Source organism: Triticum aestivum, chromosome 6D (genome assembly GCF_018294505.1).
Source record: "Triticum aestivum cultivar Chinese Spring chromosome 6D, IWGSC CS RefSeq v2.1, whole genome shotgun sequence".
NCBI classification, from domain to species: domain Eukaryota; kingdom Viridiplantae; phylum Streptophyta; class Magnoliopsida; order Poales; family Poaceae; genus Triticum; species Triticum aestivum.
This window is the reverse complement of record NC_057811.1, coordinates 62,191,592-62,218,394: the sequence shown is the minus strand read 5'-3', so window position 1 is coordinate 62,218,394 and position 26,803 is coordinate 62,191,592. Positions and strand designations below refer to the sequence as shown.

At 48.8% G+C, this 26,803-nt stretch overlaps 2 protein-coding genes across 2 annotated transcripts; both read left to right on the top strand.

Annotated features, from left to right (window-relative positions):
- Positions 1 to 11,553: 11,553 nt before the first annotated feature.
- Positions 11,554 to 13,633, top strand: LOC123143542 (polyubiquitin 11). The gene is made up of 2 exons (XM_044562487.1): positions 11,554 to 11,769; positions 12,745 to 13,633. The coding sequence occupies exon 2, from the start codon at positions 12,745 to 12,747 to the stop codon at positions 13,432 to 13,434; it is 690 nt and encodes a 229-aa protein (XP_044418422.1). The 5' UTR covers positions 11,554 to 11,769; the 3' UTR covers positions 13,435 to 13,633.
- A 2,993-nt stretch (positions 13,634 to 16,626) lies between these two features.
- On the top strand, positions 16,627 to 17,592 carry LOC123143541 (18.9 kDa heat shock protein). Its single transcript, XM_044562485.1, has one exon. The coding sequence runs from the start codon at positions 16,694 to 16,696 to the stop codon at positions 17,252 to 17,254; it is 561 nt and encodes a 186-aa protein (XP_044418420.1). The 5' UTR covers positions 16,627 to 16,693; the 3' UTR covers positions 17,255 to 17,592.
- Positions 17,593 to 26,803: the final 9,211 nt, after the last annotated feature.

Here is a 26,803-nt window from a genome sequence, read left to right as displayed (position 1 = left end):
GGTTTTTAGGGTTGCGAGTTGGGCAGCCGCCACCGCGATTTTCCGATCGAAGATGAGCTGGCATGGAAATATTTGGCAGAGTAAACTCAGCTTGGGACAACCTTGGACAGAGCCGGCAAATTCAACTTTCTACAAGAAATTGTTGTTTTCTCCGTATGTTACCGCCGCCGCGATTTTTTCCGATAAAAGATCAATTCTGCTGCAAGCCGCTGTACGACACTTTTGCATATGTACGTCGACAAGACCGACAAGAATTCCATCTGCGGTGTCACAGGGCAATCGGATCGGCGCATTGGATTTTTCTTTCTCTTAGACATACTCGTGCAAGCTGCTGGGTCAGATCTAATAAAAACTTACGCAGCGCGCGTTTCCTGAACAGAACACAAGATCTGCTCGTACAATTTTCAAATCACCAGGCGATTCTATAAATCACTGCTTCTCCTACTTCCAGGCCAGGGGCAATCAGCTTCCTTATTGAAATCAAATATACTACTGCTAGTCTACTACTCTGCGTCCCAGGTATAGGCCAAAACAGCAGAGCAATGTTTGCACGAGAATCAAGGAATAGTACTACTACCTTTTGCATGGAAGGAACAAGACGAGAGGTATGCAAAAATCAGTCAAGTTCTTCACAAGTTTGTCACGTGGGTCTCCCAATGGCTTGGTTCAGTAGGGGAGATTACGACATGGAAGACACGGACATGGTTAGCCAAACTGACATCGACCAGGATGAGGATTTGAACAGGGGTCGGACTCGGACTCCGCCATGGCCGGCCTCGAGCCGCTGCCCCAGTTTTCCTCTGCTTCCGCGGCAGTCGTGACTAGTTTCAATCAACTTCTGCTCCATACTACCGCCTCGTCTCCACATCACCGGCTGCCTCTGCCTTGAGCCGCCGTTCTGGTGGATTGCGCGCGCGGATTTGAGCCACCGTTCTCTGCCGCCGTGGTCTCGCCCTGCTTGTGGGTCATTGCTCTGCTATAGAGTCTTGCGATGAGCCGCGCCAAATCGACCCGGCCGTGCCTCGAATCGCCGACCGCTGTTTCGCGCTGAGAGCCGGCCTCTGAGTCCGACCAGCACAAGAATCAAGTCGCCGAGGCCGTTTCTTTTTTCCTTGGCTGCAGTTTTTTGACCTGGTGGAACATGCCTGGGAAAATTGATTATAGTTGCTGCCACTATTTTTCCTCCACGTGAAGGGCCCTCTTTACCAGCAAAATTCCAAAGAAGTATAACTACTATACATACATGGAGGGAGTACGACCGCTATATATGCATGGACTCCCAACTTGCTGCAAGCTGCAGACTCCTTCTCCTGCGAGCTGCCATCCCGCGTTGAGCCGCCGTTTGCCTTCGGGTCGACTCGTTTCCGCCTCGGGCCGCGCCGCACCTTGTCAGTTTTGCTCCTGCTAAAGGTTGTTGCGCGCCGGCCTCACTCGCTCTGTTGCCACAGCCCCTACGGCCGCCTAAGTCGCTGTCCATGGTCGACTCGCGGAGAACCGCCGCTGGAGAGCCGCCCTATCGAGCTACCCGGGGCCTCGCGCATTAACTGCCGTCTCACCCTTGTTGAGCCGCCTGTTGAGTCGCCCGCGAGTCGTCTTCAAGCTGTCCCTCTGTTGATACTCCATGAAACACCTGACCTCTGCAGCGAGTCGCTATCACTGGCCGCGCCGCAAGTTGCCGCAGTCTTGATTATGTTTTCAATCGCCCCTGTTTGAGTGCCAACGCCCAGCGGCCGCTGCCACGAACACCTCATTACAATAAAAAGAGAGAGTGGATAAATCACCGTTGAAACTACTGGAGACTATTCACGGACGCTATATCCAGATCATCCGTTGTGCGGACAAACCAGGTGATATCTATCCAAGTTTGTTTTATTAGCACGTATTGTTTTTGTAAAAGAACAGTTTATCTTTGTCTTGGTCTGCAATATTGTTTATGCAGGACAATTATTCACTGCAAGAATGATTGTTATGTCACTGATATAAAGCTCGCGCCAATATTATCAAGCGCCAGCATCCAACCATACCGCATTGTTCAACAAATGTGTGTGCAAACCGCCGCCTCTGTGGCTCAGTCTACAACACCAGCACCGCGGCCAGCTCACCCGTCTGCGCCGGTTTACAACACCACAGATAAGTCACCCGTCCGCCCCCGCGGCCGACACTCCCGTCCGCGCCGGCTTACAACGGCACGGCCGGATCATCTGTTTGAGCTGCCTCTGACGCGGCGGTTGTCTTTTCCATCCGTCTCTCGTGGCCTGGTCTACATCAACACACCGGGCCGCACCCGTCTGCATGAGCTGTTTATTGAGTATGAGCAAGTCACGGCTTGGGTAGCCCGGTTTTCTTTCAACAAAATGGAGGCAAATTATCATATACTATCAACCCGCCATCTGCACCTGGATGGCTCAATGGACATGCGCACAAGTCGCCATCACTACAGTTTGGTTAAACTTCAAACAACCAGTTGGAAGGAACCATTGGCCGAGTTGCTGACACGGCTCATACGGGATCATTTATAACCCGCCGCAGTCACCTCAACCTTCTGTGGATACACATCGTGTTATCAACACCAATGATATACAAGTTACGCCAGTTTATATCACGGTTAAATATGGAGAATCTCAAGCCAACTCCTCGAGTCATCTTGAGACTCGGGGGCTACAGTGACATGACTCGGGAACCCCGGGTCGTTGGAGGGAATGACAGTGACATGACTCGGGAACCCCGGGTCGTTGGAGGGAATGATAACCCGGTTCCGGAGGCTGCTACCATATTGATGAAACTTTAAAAGCCGTCAGAAAATTGCCGGTTCAAATAAAGATTCCGGTTTAAAATCCGGTTCAAGGGATATCTTTCTCCCGCAAAGTTTTGAAGCTCTCAAATCCGGTTCAAACGTCCGGCTCAAGGTAAATTTGTATCTTATAAAGCTTTGAAGCTCTTAATATCCGGTTTACAAATTTCCGGTTCAAAAAGAGGTTATCTCTCGCAAAGTTCGAGTTATCAGGAAAAATTAAAGGGAGCAAAGAGAGTCTGTTACAAAGCACAACTCAAATATAGGTACCCTACTTTAATGACCATTGGGAGCTGATAGTATTTGAATTTAGCTTAACCCTTTTTGGTGTGACCCTGATCGTATTCGAATCAGAGTCGTTAAATATTCTCATGATCATTAGGGGGCTTCCTGTTCAAACATAGGTCGTATTCGAACCAAAGAGAACATAGCTGTCGATACCCTTTTGATCGGCACACTGCCGAGCTCATTGGGGAGTTTCTTGGTCATATTTGAACCATAGCTCAACCCCCTTTGGGAACCGACGTGGATCGTATTCGAATCAGCGTCGTTAAACAACTCTCAAGGTCATTTGGGGGCTTCCTGTTCAAACATAGGTCGTATTCGAACCAAAGAGAACATAGCTGTCGGTACCCTCTTGATCGGCAACGCCAAAAGCCACTGGGGGCTATATGATCGTATTCGAATCTTAGCTTAACCCCTTTGGGACGGTTTTCTGATCGTATTCGAATCAGAAGCCTCCAAATTTTTGAAGTCTCTTTTTGCAAATAATTTTTGGGATTTTATTTGAAGCTCTTTTGAACACATCTAAAGTGTATATAAGTGGTTTCTATTTAAACCCGGCTTGATTTTCGATGATAAGTCGCCGGCTTATGACAATCATCATCTATGTGGAAGCATTGGCTTTTAAGGATTGGGTTATCACACTTACTGCACAGGTATCATAAGCCGACAGTACAATTCAATATCACAGGTCATATGAACCGACAATGCAAATTCAATATCACAAGTATGATATTATAGTTATGTTTCAAAGTTATGATTCATAACAAGCTTATCTGTAACTCCTTTTTTACACGTCAGTGGTCATATGTAAGATATTATGACCAGCCCTGCGATAAACCGCCAAGGGTTCTTGTGATCTACTTGTGTGCAGGGTAAGACTACATTTGGGTGGTTACCTGCCCTGGCTTTTCACGTTAAGTCGCCAGGGCATATGTTGTTTAAACTCTGTGCAGGATTTGCAGAATTATGACTTATATAAATGCTTCAGTCCAAGCTCATCACTGAAATTGGTGTCTCAAAAGGGTTATCAATTATTGGTTTTCTCAAGGGCTATAGGCCACCGGGTTACAAAAATTCCGACTTACAATGAAGGCGCATTAAGTCGTCATTGGCCAAGAGCCGCCAGGTATTTAAACTCCAGGTTTACTTGTCAACCAATGAGGTATTCAAGTCTTTAATAGCCAAAGCTGGCTGAATTTTCATGATGATATTGAATGATTGAGGTTTTCATACCGGATTATATTATTCAAATCTTGAATAGCCAACATGGCTGGATTTCTATTGTGATTATCAATAACCAGTGTTATGATTGAGGTTTTCAAAGTCGCTTCAGCACAACGGCTATTATTTTTATCAATGGGCATGATTTATTTCACAATGGAGGAAATAGTCCCGAGTCGCTGCAGGCTTACGACCCGGCACTTGGGGGCTACATTGTTCAAATCGAGATTACATCGAATATACAAGTCCCATGTCACTACCAGCATGCACCATGGCACTTGGGGGCTAATGCAAAGTCATTTTTTGCTCAACTTATTGAAGACCCGACTCATCACATTTTAAATGAGCCGGCCCTCGGGGGCTACACGTTGCTGTTAAAGTCTACATGATCGTATTTTCAAAAATCCCTGTTCATTATTGCATAATGACCCGGCCCTTGGGGGCTACACTGGTTGAAGTTTTCATAAGCATAAAGCAATTACAAGTCCTTGGTTGCTGCAAGCATGACAACCCGGCACTTGGGGGCTACATGTGTGGAATATTCAGTTTATATGATTGAGATGAATAAACCGGATTTCTTCAAGGTTGCAACATTTATTGGAGCAAGTCTTAAACCATCACTTTGTTCTGCTCAAGACTTGGGGGCTACAGGTAATATGGATATAAGGGAGAAAAATCTTCAAATTATCAGTTTTGAGCAAGTCAGGAGGATCAAATTGACCCGGTGTTTGCAACAATCATGATCCGGCGTCACCAATAATTATGACCCGACGTCGGCAATAGTTATGACCCGGTGCTATCAATATTTATAAGCCGGCAATTTTGATAAACCGGCAAGTCTTACTTCTTCAACCCGGCTGAAAGGCAGATGAGTATTTCAAGACCAATATGTTTTAAGCCAGCGCTTTGGAAGCCGATTCAAGTGGATTATTTCTTACAATATTTCTCTACAAGAGACCAATGCCAGCAAATTGACTCTGAAGCTGGCCTATTGACCCGGATTTCTCAAAAGAAGTATATGGATTTTTTGCATTCACAAAAGTTGGAACATATCTACTAAAGGAGATTTGCTATAAGTTCATGGGCATGTATCAAGGAGGAGATCACCAGGACTTAAGGATGATCAAGTGCCGGCTTACAAGAATATTTAACCCGGAGTACAACCTGTCAATTTGTTCTTGTGTTTATGTTGCAGATCAGTTTAACATGGATAAATCCAAATTAAACTTGGGGGCTAATGTCGGGGATATACCCCGCGGTATGACCCGGCCGGAAGTATGACCCGGCCGGACTTGGCGCTTCACCGTGACCCGCCGGAGGACTGGCGACTCACGGGTCTGGCGGCTCACTGTCAGACGACTCACGAGCCTGACAACTCACGGATGACCCCGACGGCGGGTCAGATAGAAGACTAGGCCCAAGGCCCAGAAGGCCGGCTCATGTTATGATGGGCCGGCTTAAGAAGAAAGGGATGACGAATGTTTCCTTTACGAGGGAGCAAGACCCGGACTTGTAATTAACTTATAAGAAAAGATAGACTAGTCCTAGTCCTACTAGGACTCCACATGTAACCCGCCCCTCTAACTTATATAAGGAGGGGCAGGGCACCCCAAAGAGGGACAAGGAACAACAAATAATCTCTAGGGCTAAACACCGAGAGCCGGAGCCGGCGACTCTCCCGTGATCATAATGAGACCTAGCCTCAAACAGCATGTAGGGTTGTTACCGGATGATGTTTCCCGGGGCCCGAAGCTGTCTAAACCCTTGTCTTGTGCGTTGATCCGCCCTGCATCTCTCATCCCAATCAACCCCTCTCAAGCTACTACAGAGATGCGCTGGCCTCACGACTAAGTCCTCGCGCTAAGGACATCTACCGTGACAATTCCACGACAAAACCCAAATATCGGAGAAGAAATACGGGCCTATAAGAGATCATGCATATAAGAGATCAAAGAAACTCAAATAACTTTCATGGATATAAAAAGATATAACTGATCATAAACTCGAAGTTCATCAGATCCCAACAAACACACCGCGAAAGAGTTACATCATATGGATCTCCAAGAGACCATTGTATTGAGAATTCAGCGAGAGAGAGAAAGCCATCTAGCTACTAACTACGGACCCGAAGGTCTACAAAGAACTACTCGCGCATCATCGGAGAGGCACCAATGGAAGTGGTGAACCCCTCCGTGATGGTGTCTAGATTGGATCTGGTGGTTCTGGACTCTGCGGCGGCTGGATGAATATTTCGTCGACTCCCTTAGGGTTCTGGTATTTTGGGGGTATTTATAGAGCAAAGAGGCGGTCCGGGGGGCACCCGAGGTGGGCACAACCCACCAGGGCACGCCTGGACCTCCTAGCGCGCCCTGGTGGGTTATGCCCCACTCGCCCCCCCCCAGGTGCAACCAGGGCCCATTAACTTTCTTCTGGCCCATAAAAAATCATCATGGAGTTTCGTGGCATTTGGACTCCGTTTGAAAATGATTTCCTGCGATGTAAAAAACATGGAAAAAACAGCAACTGGCACTTGGCACTATGTCAATAGGTTAGTACCAAAAAATGATATAAAATGATTATAAAACATCCTAGATTGATAATAAAACAGCATGGAACCATCAAAAATTATAGATACGTTGGAGACGTATCGGGGGTCCCCGGGCGTCCGGGCTATGTGACGTGGGCCGGACTGGTGGGCCGTGAAGATACAAGATAGAAGGCTTTCCCCCGTGTCTGGATGGGACTCTCCTTGGCGTGTAAGGCAAGCTTGGTGTTCGGATATGAAGATACCTTTCTCTGTAAACCGACTCTGTACAACCCTAGGCCCCTCCGGTGTCTATATAAACCGGAGGGTTTAGTCCGTAGGGGCAATCACAATCATATAGGCTAGACATCTAGAGTTTAGCCATTACGATCTCGAGGTAGATCAACTCTTGTAACCCCTATACTCATCAAAGTCAATCAAGGAGGAAGTAGGGTATTACCTCCATTAAGAGGGCCCGAACCTGGGTAAACATCATGTCCCCCGCCTCCTGTTACCTTCGATCCTCAGACGCACAGTTCGGGACCCCCTACCCGAGATCGGCCGGTTTTGACACCGACACAAAGCGCCCTACTGGTATGGCTTAGGAGTAGCGTTGGTTAGCATGGGCCACGCTGCTGTTATGTGAGCCGCAGGGCCAAAAACGGTAGCCCACTTAGTTGTAGCGTGGGCTAACCACCGGCGCTACAGCTAGTGGGCTTAGCAGTAGCACCGACCATTGCACATCGCTACTACTACAGCAAAGAACCCCCCCCCCCGCACCCTCATCACTTTCGATTGTCCCCCTCCGCCCGACGCCGCTGCGGTTAGGGTTTCTCCCCTAGCCACCGCGCGCCATCGCCGCCGCCACCGCAAGTAATGCACCTCCCCCCTCTGGCCCCCCTTCGCTGCTCCTCCACCCTCTCCCCGTCCCCTCTGTCGCCGCCCGCGAGCTTTGGCCAGCCGCTTTTGGCCGACGACCGCCCTCCCCACACCGGCCGCTATAGCCGCCCCCTCTCGTAGGAAAGTCACCGGCCTTCCCCCTCGTCAGCTAAACGAGTTATCTCATGAAACTCGTCTGCTCGCTCGTTAAACTCATTAAGCTTAATGAGCAAAAAACACTGTTCAGCTTGGTTCAGTAACTAATGAGCACGAGGCGAACTATCGAGCGCTCATTATGCTCGCGAGCGTCGAGCTTTTTGTCCAGCCCGGGACGTACTTTTTCCGGCAAACCCGAGACAAACAGGGGGGGCTTACACGCCTGGCCCACCCAAAACCCTTCCCGTACCCCGCGCCTCCATCCTCCCCATTTTCTCTCCTTACTTCTTTCTCTCTTGCCCTCATCACCGCTCCACCACCCTGGCCGTTGTGCCACACCCCTACCAGAACTCTACGCTCCGTCACCTCCAGCGCTCCAGCCGGACTTCACCCCACTTCTCCTTCGTCGCCATTCAACCCCTCTCCTCTGACCACCCCGCCAGGTACCATCCGCTACTGTTATAGTCACCATGCCCGACAACTGTTCGACGTATTGCCGGAACTAAAAAAGTTGTCTCTTCTTCTTTCGACCAATGGATTCCGATTTGGAGTACATATACGAGCACTATGTTGAGTAGTCTGACGACTCATCCGACGAGGACTACATGGATGAGATGGTGATGATGCATTCGGTCCTTGAAGACACGGAGCATGCAGGGAAGCATGTTTTTAATTTAAAGGGATCGATCAAGGGTCATCGAGTGCTTAACCGCAACAGGGCGCGCGGCCATTTGACACTGATGGATGACTACTTTACCCTCGATGCACTCTTCGCTAACCATTTTCACCGGCGTTTTTTGATGCGCAAGACCGTCTTCGATCGTTTGTACCATGGCGTCCGGTCCTATGATGACTACTTCATCTTGAAGAAGGATTCCCTGGGAACGATTGGGTTCTATGGTTACCGGAAGTGCACGACTACACTTCGGATGCTTGCATATGGCACGTTCGCTGATTCATGGGACGAGTACATACGAATGTCTGAGAGCACATGCGGAGATGCCATGGTTAGGTTTGCAATCGCCGTGGTCGAGGTGTTTTGGACCTCAGCACCTAAGAGAACCAACCGTGGCAGACACCGAGAGGCTCTTGGAAATCTCAGAAGCAAGAAGGTGGCCAGGTTTGCAACTGTAGTGGTCAAGGTGTTTGGACCTCGGTACGTGAGAGAACCAATTGTGGCAGAGATCAAGAGGCTCTTGGCAATCTCAGAAGCAAGAGGGTGGCCATGTTTGCTTGGATCTCTTGACCGCATGCATTGGAAATGCAAGAATTGCGCGAAGGCTTTACAAGGGCAATATCAGGGTCATGTTAAGAATCCCACTATCATTCTTGAAGCTGTTGCTTCACATGGTTTTTGGATTTGGCATGCTTTCTTTGGCATGCCCTGGTCTCACAATGACATCAATGTGTTGCAGCGATCACTATTGTTTGCGAGGCTGACTAAAGGAAAAGCTCCTCCTTGCCACTATACTGTCAATGGGCATGAGTACAACATGGACTATTATCTAGTTGACAGTATCTATTCTCCGTGGGCTACCTTTGTCAACACCATCTTTAACCCAGTTGGTCAGAAAAGTCTCACTTTGCCCAAAGACAAGAAGCGGCTAGAAAAGATGTCGAGAGGGCATTTGGAGTTCTGCAGGCCCATTTTGCAGTTGTTCATGGACCTGCTAAACAATGAGATCCGATGACCTTGTGTGAGGTGATGACACGTTGTGTGATCATGCACAACATGATCGTCGAGGATGAGGGTGAGGATGTTGCCGCATCTCTAGAATTTGAAAATATGGGTGATCCTATCAAACTTTTATAGTAGAATCCAGCCACATTTAAAGAGTTTATTCATATGCATCAACAAATTCGGCATCAAGCAATTCATGAGTAGCTGAAAGAAGATCTGATTAAGTATCAGTGAGGAAAACTCTGGATTGTAATATTTGAATTTAAAAAAAAAATTAAACTAGCTACGTGCGGCTATTTAAACATTTGTACTTTGTGTGTACGACTATTTGAACGTCTGTATTCGGCTATTTGAATTTGCGGCCAGCGGTGGAGGTGTCCTTAAAGCTATCGGCTGCTTGATTGACGGGTCAAAAAACAAGGCGAGAAAATACAGCAAAAGAGTTTCCTCACTCACTCCTCGCCGTCTCAAGACACAAACTCTGCCCCGCGTCGCCCCCCTCCCCCCCCGCGGGCGGCTCGGGTGCCCTAACCTAGCCGCCGGTCTCCAGGCCCCCTCCCTCTCCCCCTCCCCGCCGCCGGGCAAAGCCCGCGTGGTGCCGGTGGCGGCGGGATCCCTCATGCCCTCTCCTGGAGCGGTGGTCGCGGGGGGCGCCTCTTCGGCCTGACGGCGGATCTTGGTGGCTGGCGTGTCGGGCGGTTGCACGCTGGCGGGAAGTGGTGCGGGGCGGCGCGGCGGTCGGGTGGCGGTGCGTTGCGGCGGAGTGCGCAGGCCGGTGGCGGCTTGGTGCTCCTTGCCGCGAGGGAGCTCGTGCCTGGCCAGATCCGGGCCGGTCGGAGGTGAGGACAGATGGGCGGCGCTCGGCAGGTGGTCTGGTGGCACGGCGGACCTGGCGGAGCCTGGCAGCAGCGAGGTGGCCCGTTTCTGGTGGCGGCAGAGCTAGCTGGAGGCGGCGATGAGTCCCACGAGCAGGCGGATGGCGGCGCTTCGATGGCTCGGCCAAGATGGAGTCTTGGCAAGCAGCGAGCGGCTGGCCACCCCTGTGCGGCGTGGCGAGCGGTGCTGCTCTTTTGCTGGTGTCGGCCTGGGTTCTTCTGTGGTGAGGCAGGTCCGGTCGATGCAAGGCTGTACCTTGGTGGGCGACGGCAGTTCTGGATCTGGCCAGAGGTGTTGGTTGGCTGCAGGTCCTCGTGCAGGTTGGGAGTTGGTGGTGTGGCAGTGGTTACTCTGTCGGGCGGTCGGTCGTTGGTCCTCGGCTTTGCAGCTACGCCGGCATGTGTTGCGGTCGCGGCGGTGTGAGGTCTCTTGGACAGTGCCCCCAATTCCATGGAGGTGTGGAGATGGGCTACACGTGGATGAAAATCTTGCACGGCGTTTGCCGGGCCGGCGATGATGGCACCCGTGGATGTCATTATCCTCCTTGGAGGCATCGCCGAGCGTGTTCGCCTTTCCCCTCGCGCTCTTGGAGTTGGTGGATGTCTCCGGGCGAAAGCCTCGATTCCGCTCTTGGATCGGCACAATGGCGGCGTCCTCGACGTCGCTCCTCTGTAGGGAGCATTGTGCTTGGAGACATGTTGGATCCTTGTCGATCTCCTCCGGTGTTCACCGCTGTCCTCGATTGATCCTTCGTGGCGCTATGTACCCCCGTCGTCGGTGTTTCCAAGACGGTGGCTTCCCGGAGCGGATCAAGTCCTGCCATTCATCTGTCACTTTCTCTTAGGCGCTCAAGGTGGATGGTGCGTCGGCAAGTGAAGTTCTGCGGTGGTCGGTGGTCTCGGAGGTGCCCGGCGTCGGTCGAGATGCGATTCGGTGTATCTTTCTAGGATAGGCTCTTTGGTGTTGTAACTCGTTTTGCCTGGTGTTTGTCCTTTGTCCGGTCGGGTGTGTTGTTCGTGCTTCACTCGTTGTTCGCATCGAGTGATAGTTTTTTTAGCTAACATTCTACATTCTATAAAGCTATGGTACGCCTTGGCGTACTCTGAAAAAAAATAGCAAAAGAAAAATAAAATCTTATTGGTTGGTTGTTCCCACGCCACACGTCACCGCTGCCGTAGCCTTGCGCGACTCTTCCTCCGTTCCCGTCTGACCCGGCCTCCCATCCCCGACTACAAAATCCCCGCCCCCCTCTCCTCTCCCGTCCACCAAACCAAACCAATCCAATCCCCTCTCCGCGATCTCACCGGGAAATTCCTCGACCGATTGAAAGCCAAGGCCCTCTCGTCCTCCTTCAAGGTATGCGAGTTTCCGATCCCTCCGCCTTCCGATTCCGCTCGATTTACGTTCTATTGGGTAGATCTGCGGGCTGAAGGCATACTATTTGTCGATCGATTGCTGTCGATTCGATTATGCATCGACCATCGAGTAGATCCGCCGTTTGTTGTTGATTCGGTCCATCTAGATATGTGTAGCTGGGGTTGATTTCGCTCGTTTGTTGTGTGTCGTGTTCTTGTAGCCTAAGTTGATTCTGCTCGTCTGTTGTTAAATCCCCAAAGCGATTATGTATGGATTATCCAGTAGATAAACTTGGGCTCTTGTACTTGTATAGGTTCCAGATTCCGGATTTATTTACGAGCTTATTCATAGTTCAGCCTTGTAGTTGCCTGTCGGTTCTACTCTGAATTGTTGATATTATTATTGTTGATTCATCTACACTTTTCTAGGTTGTTGTGTCCCACTTGAGCATAGATATGCTAGAATCTGGGCTATCTAGACCTCTCACCAGGCTAGAGATTGTGCTGGTTCGGTCCATCTAGCCATCTAGGTGTGTAGCTAGTTGATTCCGTTCGAAGTTAATGTTTTGTGTTTTGTTCTTATACGATCCTGATTCTGGATTTATTTACTATTACTAGCTTAATCATGGTTCGGCCTCGTGGTTGCCTGTCGGCTCTACTCTGAAATTCGTTTATTGTTGTTGATTCATCTACACTTATCTAGATTGTTGTCTCCAACTTGAACATAGATCTGCTAGAATTTAGATTATTCAGCCTTCTCACCAGGCTAAGAAAGATTGTGCTGATAGATCGGGATTTTTGCTTGCTTTGCTAGCGAGTCTGTTAACATGGTTGCCCAAGTCTGTTTGTTCAATTTCATATTGCGCTGATACGTAGCTAGGACTTCCATCTCTCTCTGTACTTGTATTGTTTAATGTCCTGCATGTTTCCTTTTAACTGCTCCTTATTCTGGGTTTATTGTACTTTGTATTTACAGATGCAGATCTTCGTGAAGACCCTCACCGGCAAGACCATCACCCTCGAGGTCGAGTCGTCTGACACGATCGATAATGTCAAGGCCAAGATCCAGGACAAGGAGGGAATCCCTCCGGACCAGCAGCGCCTCATCTTTGCCGGCAAGCAGCTGGAGGATGGCCGCACCCTGGCTGACTACAACATTCAGAAGGAGTCCACCCTCCACCTGGTGCTCAGGCTTCGTGGAGGCATGCAGATTTTCGTCAAGACCCTCACCGGCAAGACCATCACCTTGGAGGTGGAGTCCTCGGACACCATCGACAACGTGAAGGCAAAGATCCAGGACAAGGAGGGCATCCCTCCGGACCAGCAGCGCCTCATCTTCGCTGGCAAGCAGCTTGAGGATGGCCGCACCCTGGCTGACTACAACATCCAGAAGGAGTCCACCCTCCACCTGGTGCTCAGGCTTCGTGGAGGCATGCAGATTTTTGTCAAGACGCTCACCGGCAAGACCATCACCCTGGAGGTGGAGTCCTCGGACACCATCGACAATGTGAAGGCCAAGATCCAGGATAAGGAGGGCATTCCCCCGGACCAGCAGCGTCTCATCTTCGCTGGCAAGCAGCTGGAGGATGGCCGCACCCTGGCAGACTACAACATCCAGAAGGAGTCTACCCTTCACCTGGTGCTCCGCCTGCGTGGTGGCCAGTAAGTGCGTGATAGCCGCTTCTGTCTCAGGGTTAACAGGTCTGGTGTTGTCGGTGTACTCCAATGTAGTTTTCAGCGTGTGCTCTGGTCGTGTTTCTATCGCTGCTATGTTTGTTTGTGTCTACAAACTTATGATGTGATGTGGCTTTGAGTTTGGATGATGAAAACGTGATGAATAAGTGAACCCTTAATATCATGTGAAACTCTATCGTCTGTGCCATACCTGTGTTGTTTGTCTCCAGATTCTTTCATGAAGTATAGAGGAAATTCTACCATTGGTCTGGTTTATGTTCTCTCTCAATTAATGGATCTTCTCTTCTGGTCAGGCTTAGAACTGTAAAATAACTTAGCCTTGAGCTTGAAAAAACTAAGTTGGAGTTTTCCCATTCGATACCAAATCTTAGAATTTTCTTTGTTTCCTGTTCTATCCTTTCTATACCCGGGCTCAAATACTAACATTAAAATAAAATAAAATTAGAAAAATCTGATTTTTTTTGGCATACTTTAAGAAATATTTGTTGTGCATGCCAAATTTATCATTAAATCTTATCGGTGAGCGTCGTGGAAAAAAAATTAGAGCTCCAAAATGTGTTTGAAAATAACATTTTTAGACAACAATTTTGTTTTTTTTACCACGCCTTCCACCAATGTGATTTTTGTGATATTTTTTGCATATATACTCCTATTTTTTTGCATATATACTCCAAAGATGACTTAAATTTTGCCCAAAAATTCAAAAAATTTAAATTTTATTTTCTGTTTTTCTGAATGTACTGTTCACTCAGTAGTGTAGAAACTCCACGCCCCTAACATGGACTTCTGACAGGTGTTGTGTAGATAAGGTTGTTTGTGGTCTGAAGATATCGTAGAATCACATGAATTGCATTTATGTTGCACTGGCTACTAAGATGCTACTTCCTCCGTCCCATAATGTAAGGCGTTTTGTAACACTAAACTAGTGTTAAAAAACGTCTTACATTATAGGGCGGAGGAAGTACATTTGAAGTTAATAAAAACGCTCTTTATAAAGAAATGGTTGCACTGGCTACAAATAATAATAATCCTAGAACTAGCTAGTACGACCGATTGCTTTTTCCACCTCCACAAGAAAGTCCGCTGGTGACTAGGGTTTCTCTGCCTCCTGTAGTCGCTGCCGTCGATCTGCTTCATCTTCTCTGGTCTTAGGGTCATGCTCTTCTCTGGTCTTAGGGTCATAACGCCCTTATCGGTGGGAGGGCTTCTGCTCCACTTTAAGGTGTTTTCTATAAACCACGCGCTTATAAGTGGCTTGTAGGAGGCGGGTGGGAAAGGGGCGTGAGCCCCTATGTGCCGCTCGCTATGGTAGATTGTCGAGCCCCTATGTGCCGCTCGCTATGGTAGATTGTCGAGCCCCTATGTGCCGCTCGCTATGGTAGATTGTCAAGCAAACACGCATAGGTCGCTCATCTGGCCAGCCCACGAGTCACATAAAGTATTTGCTTGTACCAACCGGGTTTCCTAAGAAGGTACCAAACATTTCTTTAAAAATCCCAATTTTTTTAAAATTTGTGAATAAATTTTGCAAAAGGCAATCATTTTCTAAAAACATGTCCTTTATCAATTTTTGAACAAATTTAAAAAGTAGGAGCTTTTATTTATTCCGAACAATTTTGAAAAACATGAACATTTAAAAAAAACAAGACAGTTTAAATTTCTGATTTAAAAAAAAATAAACTTAAAAATATAAAAAATATAAAACCCAAGAAAACAGGAAGAAGAAACAGCAAGAAACAAAAAAAAACGACGAGGGACCCTTTAGAAGATTCCAAAGACCGGCTCCTACAATGCAGTTCAATCAGTCACTAGCCTGTGTGAAATAGTGGCAATCTGCTGGAGAATGCAGCGAATAGGAATTTGCTAGGAGGGGTCATCCTCACCTTTATATTTGCGACTAAGCCCAACATGACCTTGCAGATTAATCATAGCGAAATTAGGCAAGGTTGCTTCCTTGGCACATCCGCGATTGTGCATGAAGGGGTGACGGACCTAAACACGATGGAGACTTGTGCTATCTGAGAGTCATTCAAGATCTACGCACCACGAAGCAGCTGGGAGACAATTGCATGATCCTAAAGGAAATCTTTACTCACTTGACTTCTTTTTTGGCCTGCAAATTTGACCATGAGCAGCACATTTGTAATATGGAGGCTCATAGACTTGCCCGTATGACGACTACCTTAGATCCTGGACGCCATATTTGGCTATCCAATCATCCTCACAATCTTTGTATCCCTTTGAACTTTGCGATATGAAATATGTTTTTCTTAATTATTTATGCCACTAGTTGTGTCCCATCACTCAGTTTTGCCACTACTTGTGTCCCATCACTCAGTTTTGCCACTAGAAGTTTTCACTGCTAAAAAATGCCATCACTTCATTAGGCGCATGCTAAAAAATGCCACTAGACAACATTAATGTGAGCTCAAAGCCCATTTACCATATTGTGTGACCAAAATACCCATGGACCCACATGTCACCTCTCCCTCTATCGCACTACATTAAAGTGTGGGTCCCACTCGATCTCCAACAACATTTTTATTTTCGTCTAAATTATTTTGCCTGGTTACTCCTGACAAGTCGTGCCCACAATTATCATTGTGATGTAGAGAGAGCTAACATTTGGGTCTAGAAGTATGTTGGTCATATAGCATGGTCAACGGGTTTGACCTGATAGTAACAATGTCTAATAACATTTTTGAGCAAACATCTATCAGAACGATGACATTTTTTAGGTGTCTAATGGCATTTTTGAGCAAGCATGCATCAAACAAAACGATGTCATTTTTGAGCAGTTGTAATTTCTACTGTCAAAACTAAGTAGTGAGCCATAATTAATGGCATAAATGATAAAAAACTGATGAAACAAAGGTCGCAGTTTATCTCTAAAAAATAAAAATAAACCATGAGAACCGAGGCCATATGAATATGAACAAGATGAAAAGGCGTTTTTATTCTATTCTCTTCAAAGTAAATGATTCGTATGATCTTTGGGGAAAACAAATCCTTTATCAGTGCGTGTAGCCATCGAATAATGAATCCACATCCACTAGTTTTCCACAAGCTCCTAGAAGATGGATGGCATCTATGCACAACAAGTAATAATCCATTCATGTACCCATGCTGTCATGCATCTATAAATAGACAAGGCAAGTAGCCCAAGGTTACATATCATAGCAAAGCTAGAAGAAGAAGAAGAAAGAATCTGATAAATTAAGCTAGGCAGCATGTCGATGATCTCCAGCATGCTGGGCCGGAAGCAGCCGCCGCCGCAGCCCCAGCCGCAGCAGCACGCGGCGGGCCACAGGGCCAACGGCCACGGCCACGGCGGCGGCGGGGACGAGGTCATGGAGCCGGTGAGCATCGACATCCTGGAGCCCTTCATGGAGGCCATCTCGCTGACTGCGTTCGGCGGCGGCGGCTGCCGGCCGGCGCTGGGCCTGCCGTTCTCGACGGCGAGCATGGACTGGAAGGAGACGCCGACGGCGCACGTGTTCATGGCGGACGTGCCGGGCCTGCGGCGGGAGGAGGTGAAGGTGGAGGTGGAGCAGGAGCGGGTGCTCCGCATCAGCGGGCAGCGCGCGCGCGCCGCCGAGGACAAGGGCGACCGGTGGCACCGCGTGGAGCGGAGCGCCGAGAAGTTCGTGCGCACCGTGCGGCTGCCGCCCAACGCCGACGTCGACGGCGGCGGCGTCCACGCCGCGCTCGACAACGGCGTGCTCACCATCACCATCCCCAAGGACGACGGCAAGAAGGCCTACGGCAGGATCATCCCCATCACCAACTAATGATCAGCCACGTGCATGCACCATCGACTCAATCAATACTACTATACGTACTACAGTACCAAGTATCACCACTGCTTAATTATACTTCACCAAAGAGAACCGTAAGATGCCGGAGATAAGCCCGGCGGCGTATGTATGTGCTCGCTGGAATTCCGGAAGATTTCCGTCAATTATACCATAGACACACAACCATCGCACGCTCTAGTGGGTTATAGGCTATACAATTGAGACATGAGATATGACTCCAAATAACCAATGTATATGTAGCAACAGCTGTGAAAACATATCTATATATTTGTGTTGGGTTATTAATAGTGTAATTGTTGCGTGTTTTAATATGGAAGATATGTCCTACTAATAAATAAACTAAGGGAAAAGTATATCTTTTGTCCCTTAACTCTTTCAAAAGTATAGAATTGGTCCCTCAACTTTCTAACCAGCAAAACTTAGTCCCTGAACTTCTCAAACCGGGTAAGTTTAGTCCCCAATACCACTTTGGATGGTTTCTGTCCAACTTTGACACGGTTTTGTGTGGGAGCCACCTGCAGAAAAATGAAATAAAAGCACTAAAAATTTATTGTGGCTGTAGGGATCGAACCAGCGTCGCCACCCTCGCCCTAGCCAGCTGAACCCACATGTATTACTAGTGGCATGCCATGCCGGTGTGCATGCATGCGTGGTGAGCATGTGCTGTACGTGGTGTGCCTGCGATGTGCGTGCGTGACGTCCGTGTGCGCGCCGCGGCCCGCCGTCAGCCCGCTCGCTGTCAACTACAACGGCCTCTGTTCACCCCGTCGGCGCGACGCAGCTAGCAGCAATCGTCCGCCGTGTCATACGGCCTTCTGGGCACGGCAGGAGGGGCTCGTTCTTGGTCCAGCCAACACAACTACACAAGATCACCGGGGCGCATTGTGAGCTCGTGGATCACCAGCAGCTATGTTGCATCGCCTTCGGCGACGGGTGTAACCTGGAAACATCATCCACGGTGTGCATCGCTACTGCACGCGGTCGCGGGTCACAAGCACGCATATATCTCTTGCTGACGCCGAAGCTTAAAGGACCGGTCGGCATCGTTCGTGGAGCGGCTGTAACTCATGGACGAGCAACGCGACCAGGCCTGCATGTCAGCGTTGCTCCTCTACCGATGGTGCAGCCCGAATCTTATCTGGTGTTTTTTGTCTATCTTTTATACTGTACGTCCTTATTTACTCAACTCTCTCAACTTTTGGTCAAAACCCAGGCGACATGTCATGTTTTGGTCAAAAATTGTGTTCACGTCAGACAAAAACCATCAAAAGTGGTGTGAGGGACGAAAGTTATCCGGTTTGAGAAGTTGAGGGATCATGATTTGCTGATTTGGAGTTAAGGGATCATTTCTATACTTTTGAGAGAATTAAGGGACAAAAACTACTTTTCCCATAAACTAGTTGGCCTCCGGATCATCCTTCGCGCGATGGATGGCTATATCACACTATGTAAGAGTTGTTGCATGGAAGATATTATGTTGAACGTCTGCTCAATATTTTTCCCAAAATAGAATTATAAAAGGGGTGGACTTAGCAATTTTAAAGTAAAAAAGCAACATGAAAATGTTGTATAGGAAAACTTGAGGTTTTTAATGAACCGATTAAACAAGCCCTCTAACAAAATTGAATTCTACAATATGTTTCATCAAATTTTTTTGATTTAAAGAAGACTGTGTTGTGTTAGACATCATGGACACCAACGTTGTCCTGGAACTGGAAGGTCTGGAGTGCACGTTTCCCCTCCTCTCTCGCGCGCGAAAAGGAGGCGAACAGAGCGACCCCCCCCCCCCCCTCAGCCGCTCCAGCAGCGGGAGGGTGGGGTAACCTTGGATCTACACTCTGGCGTGTATATAGGGCGTAGTTAGTTAGGGGAATAAATGTGATGGTGCTCATCCTCCACCTCCGCGAGGTCACTTGTGGTGTCGCCGTCGAGCTCCTGGCGGTTGGTGCTTGCGAATCCACGGATCCGGCAAGTTTTTGTGCTCTGGGCGGGGTCGTCGCAATGAAGGAGACGACTGCTGTTAAGGCATGTCTCTCTCTAATTAGTTTTGGTGATTGATGACAATGCATTTGCGAACTAATCGTGTGCATTGAGTATTTCAGAGATTCATTCTTTGGCACGAGACGATTCCTTCCCCTCGGAGTTTTAAGTGAAGACGGTGTAGCTTCTTTCATTTTGGTTTTGGTGGACTTGTTTCGTAGGAGTCACCGTACTATCAAGAGGGGGTCCGCATTGGAAAGGCTAGGCTGGAATCAACACGTACACATCTCCTTTGCACCCACTGAGCCTTCCTGCTTCAATGGAGGATCTTTCGTTGCATCTTTTGTGAGCTTGTTATGGTCCCAGCGGTCGTACCGCAGCCCCCAGCGGAAGTACTGCTCAAGAGCCACAGGCGGCAGTACCGCTGCCCAGCGGTAGTACCGCCAAGGGGCTCTCAACCGTAGTACCGCTGAGGTGTTGTGCTGCTACCGCCTCGACTCGATAGTGTCGCCTCTCGTGTCGGGTTTTGCGGCACTGGCAGCGGCAGTAGAGGCGGTAGTACCGCTTGCAAGCGGTAGTGCCGCCCTACCACCGCTGCTAGTACCGCCCTGGGTCCAGATCTCGCTCCGCCTCTGGTCGCCCTTTGTCTACACGGTAGTACCGCATGGGGGAGCGGTAGTACCGCGACACCCAGCAGTAGTACCGCTACCCTAGCGGTAGTACCGCTCTGTGCGGGCTAAATGGGGGTAACGGTTGGATTGGTTCCCTCACTATAAAAGGAGGTCTTCTTCTCCAAGTTGAACCACCTCTTTTCCCCCAAGATCCATTGTTGCTCCAAAGCTCATTTTTTTCCCGATCTCTCTCCCTAGCCAATCAAACTTGTTGATTCTTTAGGGTTTGGTTGAGAAGGCCCAGATCTACACTTCCACCAAGAGAAATTTGATCCCCCCCCACTAATCCCTTGCGGATCTTGTTACTCTTAGGTGTTTGAGCACCCTAGACGGTTGAGGTCACCTCGGAGCCACATTCCATTGTGGTGAAGCTCCGTGGTATTGCTGGGAGCGTCCAATTGAGTTGTGGAGATAGCCCCAACCTTGTTTGTAAAGGTTCGGTCGCTGCCTTCAAGGGCACCAATAGTGGAATCACGGCATCTTGCATTGTGTGAGGGCGTGAGGAGAATACGGTGGCCCTAGTGGCTTCTTGGGGAGCATTGTGCCTCCACACTACTCCAACGGAGACGTACTTCCCTTCAAAGGGAAGGAACTTCGGTAACACAAACTCGTCTTCACCGGCTCCGCTATTGGTTATCTCTCACCTTTACTTGTGCAAAGCTCATCTTGTGTTGTATCATTTGCTTGCTTGTGTGCTTGTTGATTGTTGCATCATATAGGTTGCTCACCTAGTTACATTTCTAGACAACCTATTTTGATGCAAAGTTTAAATTGATAAAGAAAAGCAAAAAATTGTAGGTTGCTCACCCCCCTCTAGTCAACTATATCGATCCTTTCAATTGGTATCAGTGCCTCGTCTCTTTATTAAGGATTTTGCCGTCCGAAGAGTATGGTTGACACCGTAGATGGTGGGGAGGAGCACCCCGGTGTGATTTCGTCATCGTCTATGGCCGATGGGGGATCCTCGGTCTCTCGTGAGGAGTTCAATGCGGCTTTGGACACATTGAAAACCTCCATGACGACCAAGGTTGAAGGCATGTTCAATAAGTTTTTAGAAGGCCTTAAATTATCCACCGCACCGATGAAAGTGGGTGATCCCGCTAACAAGGTGACGGATGCTAACTCTGACAAGGGGGAAGCTACTAGTGACAAAGTTCCTTTATCTAGTGGTAAAAGTGGAAATGGCATCTTTGCCCATGTTGAACCTCCACTCTCTTATGGAGGACCGGTTCCCTCCACTCATTTGAATCATGTTGGTCCTCCTCCTAAGTTTGTGAAGAATGAGGATTTTGCCTCTTGGGTCTATCGCTTTAAACGTCATTTAAATCATAGTTCTACTAACCTTTGGGGAATTATTGAGCAAGGTTTCTACCCGCATGACCCAAGCAACTTCACTCCTAGAGAAGCCGCGGATCATCAATTCAACGAGTCCACTCTTTGTATTCTGCAAGAGGCCATCCCTCCCGAAGATATTGCGCATCTCCGGCCTTTCACCGTGGCCAAGGAAGCATGGCAACATGTGGTTTCCATTTACAAGGGAAGCTCAAGCATTCAATGCTCCAACTATGAAGTGGTTCAAGATGAAGCCGATGAGTTTGCAATGAATGAAGATGAAGAACCTCATGAGATTTACCGGAGATTAACCACTCTCGCGGTCTCACTCCGAGATCATAGGAGCAAGGATACGGATGATAATTGGATCAAGCGCAAGTTCCTCAAGGCCATGATGCCTTACCATAAGGCCATGTCCTCCGTCATCCTTCAAAGGCCGGACTTCCACACCTTGTCCTCAAGTGAAGTGTTGGATGAATTTGTAGCAATGATGATCTTGGACAAGACCGCCGACAATGCGGTGTTGCGTTCCCAACTGGCAAAGAAGCCCAACCTTGCTTTGAAGGCCAAGGTTAGTGTGGAAGAAGAGGATGACACTACTAGGAAGAGGGCTATAGACAATATGCACACTAATGGCGCACCAGACATGCGGTGCGCCACTACTATATAGCAGTGGCGCACCGTGTGCTGGTGCGCCATTAGTGTGATAGACACTAATGGCGCACCACAACTATGGTGCGCCACTACTAACAATTTTTTTTCTTTTTTCCAAAAATACTAATGGCGCACCGTGGGGCGGTGCGCCATTAGTGTCTATCACACTAATGGCGCACTACTAACAAATTTTTTTCTTTTCTTTTTTCCAAAAATTCTAATGGCGCACCGGGGCGCAGTGTGCCATTACTAGTTTTAACTAGTAATGGCGTACCCGTCACCCCGTGCGCCACTACCATCATTTTTTTTGCAAAACTACTAATGGCGCACCGCCAGCTGGTGCGCCATTAGTAACCAGGGTTACTAATGGCGCATTTTTTCATGGTGCACCATTAGTAACCTGTGACCAGCTAGATATTTTGGACAGCCACCTACACACTCACTTTCCCCACTTCATTCTCTCCACCTCCTCCTCCAAGCTTGTCTCGGGTGCCTCCTCCTCCTCACCTCATTTGCACCATAGATTCATCCAAATTAAGTGGTTAAATTACCTTTTTTTGATAGGTAAGTAAGGGGAAAGCTTTCTTTATGTTGTAGATCTACTTTTTTCTCCCTCCAACAACGTGCACATGCACTTTTTATGGCCTAGCTAGATCTATGTATGTTTGTGGTGTTGCATATGTTTGTGGTGTTGCATATATGTTTGTGTTTGCAGGTACCGGTATTTGAAATGCGATAGTTGCCAATATTTTGCCGGAATGTTGATTCATTTCCGTTTCGGCGAGAATTTTGGCACTATGCATTCTTTTTGGTCCTATTTTTAGGCAAAGTCATGCCAAATTTTTTCTTGGTTCTAAAATATCGTTTTGCTCTACCCCGCAGGCGACCATGGTCCGCATGATGACCGAAGGCATCATGAATAGGTTTTTGAGCTCCGCGAAGGCCGAGATGCTTCAAAATAATGAGACGGAGATAAGATGTCCGTGTCGAAGATGCAAGCTGAGGAGCCTTATGGACCCGGATTCCGTACAGGTGCGGGACCACCTGCTCTTGCGTGGTTTCATGGATGGCTATTGGTGGCAAGGTGATGAAGATGATTATGAAGTCGTCCATGGGGGCCGGCCGGCAAGAAATGAGGAAGGGCAGCAAGACAACCGCGGCGAGGGCGGGCGAGAAGACGAAGAATCTCCAGGACATGATCACGAAGTAGATGCAGTACACAGTCATCATGTAGAAGATGCCGGACATGATGATGAGGAAGATGCCGGAGCAGACGAAGGGCATGATCATGAAGATGAAGATGCCGGAGCAGACGACGATGGATCATCGATGGGCTGGGTGCAGGACCCTCATATTCAAGAGCTGCTTCTCAAGCAGACGGATAACGCAAGAGCTGCCGCCCGAGAGAAAGCCAAGCTGGATCAACTAGAGATAGACGCGGTTACTCCATTGTATGAAGGATGCAGGCCCGAGGATACCCGCCTGAAAGTAACGCTCATGGCTCTGGAGATGAAGGTAAAACACAAAATGACCGACGCATGCTTCGACGAGAACATGTCATTCTGGCACGAACGTCTTCCCAAGGGGAACAAGTGCCCGACCAGTTTCGAGGAGGCGAAGAAAATCGTGTGTCCTCTGGATTTACCGCACGTGAAATACCATGTGTGCATGAACAATTGCATCATTTATCGGGACGAGCACGCGGAGTCTACCATATGTCCAGTGTGCGGCGTCACTCGATACAAGAAGAGGAAGAAAGCTCCTCGAAAAGTGGTGTGGTACTTTCCGATCACTCCTCATCTGCAGCGGTATTTCGCGGACCCTAAGGTAGCAAAGCTCTTGCGCTGGCACGCGGATAGGGAGGAGAAGAAGCGAGAAGATGACGCAAATGATCCGGAGATAAATAAAAAAGACAAGATGCTGAGTCACCCTAAGGATGGGAGCGAGTGGCAAGCGTTGAACTTCGAACACCCAAAATTTGGGAACGATCCAAGGAACATCGTGCTGGGCGCGAGCACCGATGGAGTCAATCCGTTTGGCAGCTAGAGAAGCACACATAGCACCTGGCCTGTGTTTGTGTGGATGTACAACCTTCCCCCTGGTTGTGCATGAAGAGGAAGTACATTCACATGAGTATGCTAATTGAAGGGCCGAAACAACCAGGGAACGACATCAATCTGTATCTGGGGCTGCTGAAAGAGGAGCTAGACACGCTGTGGAAAATGCCAGCCAATACGTGGGACGCCGCAGAGAACGAATATTTCCCTACGAGAGCCGTACTGCTCACGACGGTGCACGACTATCTCGGTTACGGATATCTTGCGGGGCAGGTGGTCCACGGATTTTCTGGATGCATCAGGTGCATGGATGACAGAACGTATCGCCAGCTAGATAGAGATCCCGGGTCTTCGAAAACCGTGTTCATGGGACATCGAAGGTGGCTTTGCGACGATGACCCATGGAGAAAACGCAAGGATCTGTTCGATGCTGAAACCGAACCCCGAAGACACCCGCGTACGAGGAGCGGCGAGGAAATAGACGAGCTGTTGAAAAATTGGAAAGATTGCCCACTGCCGGGAAAGAAGCAAAAGGCGCCAGAGCCGGGAAAGAAGCGAAAGGCGCAATAGCCACTGCTGAAGGTATGGAAAACGAGGTCTGTTTTCTGGGACTTGTCGTACTGGAAGATCCACCGTGTGCCTCACAGCCTTGATGTCATGCATATCATGAAGAACGTGTGCGAGAGTCTGCTTGGTACCCTGCTCAACATGCCGGAGAGGACCAAAGATGGGCCGAAAGCAAGGGCAGACTTCAAATCAATGGGCATCAGGGAGGACCTTCACGCTAATGATGATGATGATGAGGCGAAGCAGGACACGGAAAGTCGTCGCAAAGGCAAAAAGGCCAAGAAGACCGGAAATGACTTCCCTCCCGCGTGCTTCACTCTAAGTCAGGAGGAGATCGATCAGTTTTCACCTGCCTCGTAGGAGTAAAACTTCCTTACGGTTACGCGGGGAAGATAAGCAGATACCTAGACTCAGCGAAGCAGAAGTTCAGCGGGATGAAGTCTCACGACTGTCACGTGCTGATGACACAGATACTTCCAGTTGCAATCCGTGGGATCATGGACGCGCACGTCCGTGAAACGCTATTTGGCCTATGCAACTTTTTCGACGTCATCTCTCGGAAGTCGGTTGGCGTGAGGCAACTCAGAAGGCTACAGGAAGAGATCATGGTGATACTATGCGAGCTTGAGATGTACTTCCCGCCCGCATTCTTCGACGTTATGGTGCATCTGCTGGTCCATATCGTGGAGGATATCATCCAACTCGGGCCGACGTTCCTGCACAGCATGATGCCGTTCGAAAGGATGAATGGTGTCATCAAAGGATATGTTCACAACATGTCACGTCCAGAGGGAAGCATAGCCAGGGGCTTTCTGACCGAAGAGTGCATCTCCTACTGCACGAATTATCTAGGCATAGAGAACCCCGTTGGTCAGCCCGTCAACAGGCACCTCGGCAGGCTCGCTGGATGGGGTCACCGTGAGGGTCGCCGCAAAATGCATGTCGACTTCGAGGGTCGACTCGCCGACTTTGAAAGAGCAAACCTAGTCGCGCTACAACACATAGACGTGGTCAATCCTTGGGTGGTAGAGCACAAAACCTTTATTGAGAAGACGTACAATGACCGAGGCCAACAGAGGACAGACGGAGATATAATCAAAGAGCACAACTCATGTTTCACGCGTTGGTTAAAGCAGAAGCTTCTGTCGTACCCTTTACATGAGGATTATTCCGCGGAAGAACAACTCATATTCGCCTTGTCATAGGGCGCCGAGCACAACTTGATGACGTATGAGGCGTACAATATCAACGGCTACACATTCTACACCGAGGGAAAGGACATGAAGAGTGATGGTTATCAGAACTCCGGGGTAACGATGGAATCCTACACCGGTAAGGACAAGGACAGATACTACAGATGGATCGAGGAGATCTGGGAGCTGAGCTACGCTGGAGAGAAGGTCCCGATGTTCCGTGTCAGATGGGCCAAGAGCGTCCTAAAAGAAGACCGGTATTTCACCACCATGGTTATACCCGAAGCCAAATCCAAGACCGCGGGCGCAAACATCACCGTGAAAAATGAGCCATGGGTACTGGCTTCCCAAGTGGACCAATGCTTCTTCATTACCGACCCGTCAAAGCCCAGTCGTGTTGTCATGAGGAGAGGCAAAATGAAGATCATCGGAATGGATGGAGTCGCCAATGAGCAAGACTTCAAAAAGTACGGCAACCCGAAGATGGAACATGACGACGACGATGAAGTACCAGCATACACCACAAGAAGAAGCAGGAACACCCTACCTAAAGGACGTCCGTTCAAGAGAAGAACTCCATTTACGAAAAATAAGGGCAAGAAGATTGTGAACAGATAGCTAGCTAAGATCAATTGTATTTAAATTGTAGCCTTCATTTCTCGATTGTATTTCATGGGCACTTTTTGAACTCATGAATATTTTAAAATTTCATGGGCACTTTTTGAATTCATGAATATTTTTTCAAAATTTATGATATTTTTTCATATTCAATATGAAAAAATATTGAATATTCATGAGGACACTCGATCAATCTCCATCCCCCTCCATCTCGATCTCGATCCCCCTCCATCTCGATCTCGATCCCCCTCCATCTCGATCGCTATCCCCCTCCATCTCGATCTCGATCCCCCGCGCACCCTCCGCCGCTCCACCGCCGCCGATGACCCACCGCACCCTCCCCCGCTCAACCGCCGCTGACGACCCCCCGCACCCTCCCCGGCCCGCTCCACCGCCACCGAGCACCCCCCGCACCCTCCCCGGCCCGCTCCACCGCCGCCGAGCACCCCC

What these genes read in the sequence shown, in the direction of transcription:
- LOC123143542 (XM_044562487.1), top strand. Translation starts at nt 12,745, where the DNA reads ATGCAGATCTTCGTGAAGACCCTCACCGGCAAGACCATCACCCTCGAG.
- LOC123143541 (XM_044562485.1), top strand. Translation starts at nt 16,694, where the DNA reads ATGTCGATGATCTCCAGCATGCTGGGCCGGAAGCAGCCGCCGCCGCAG.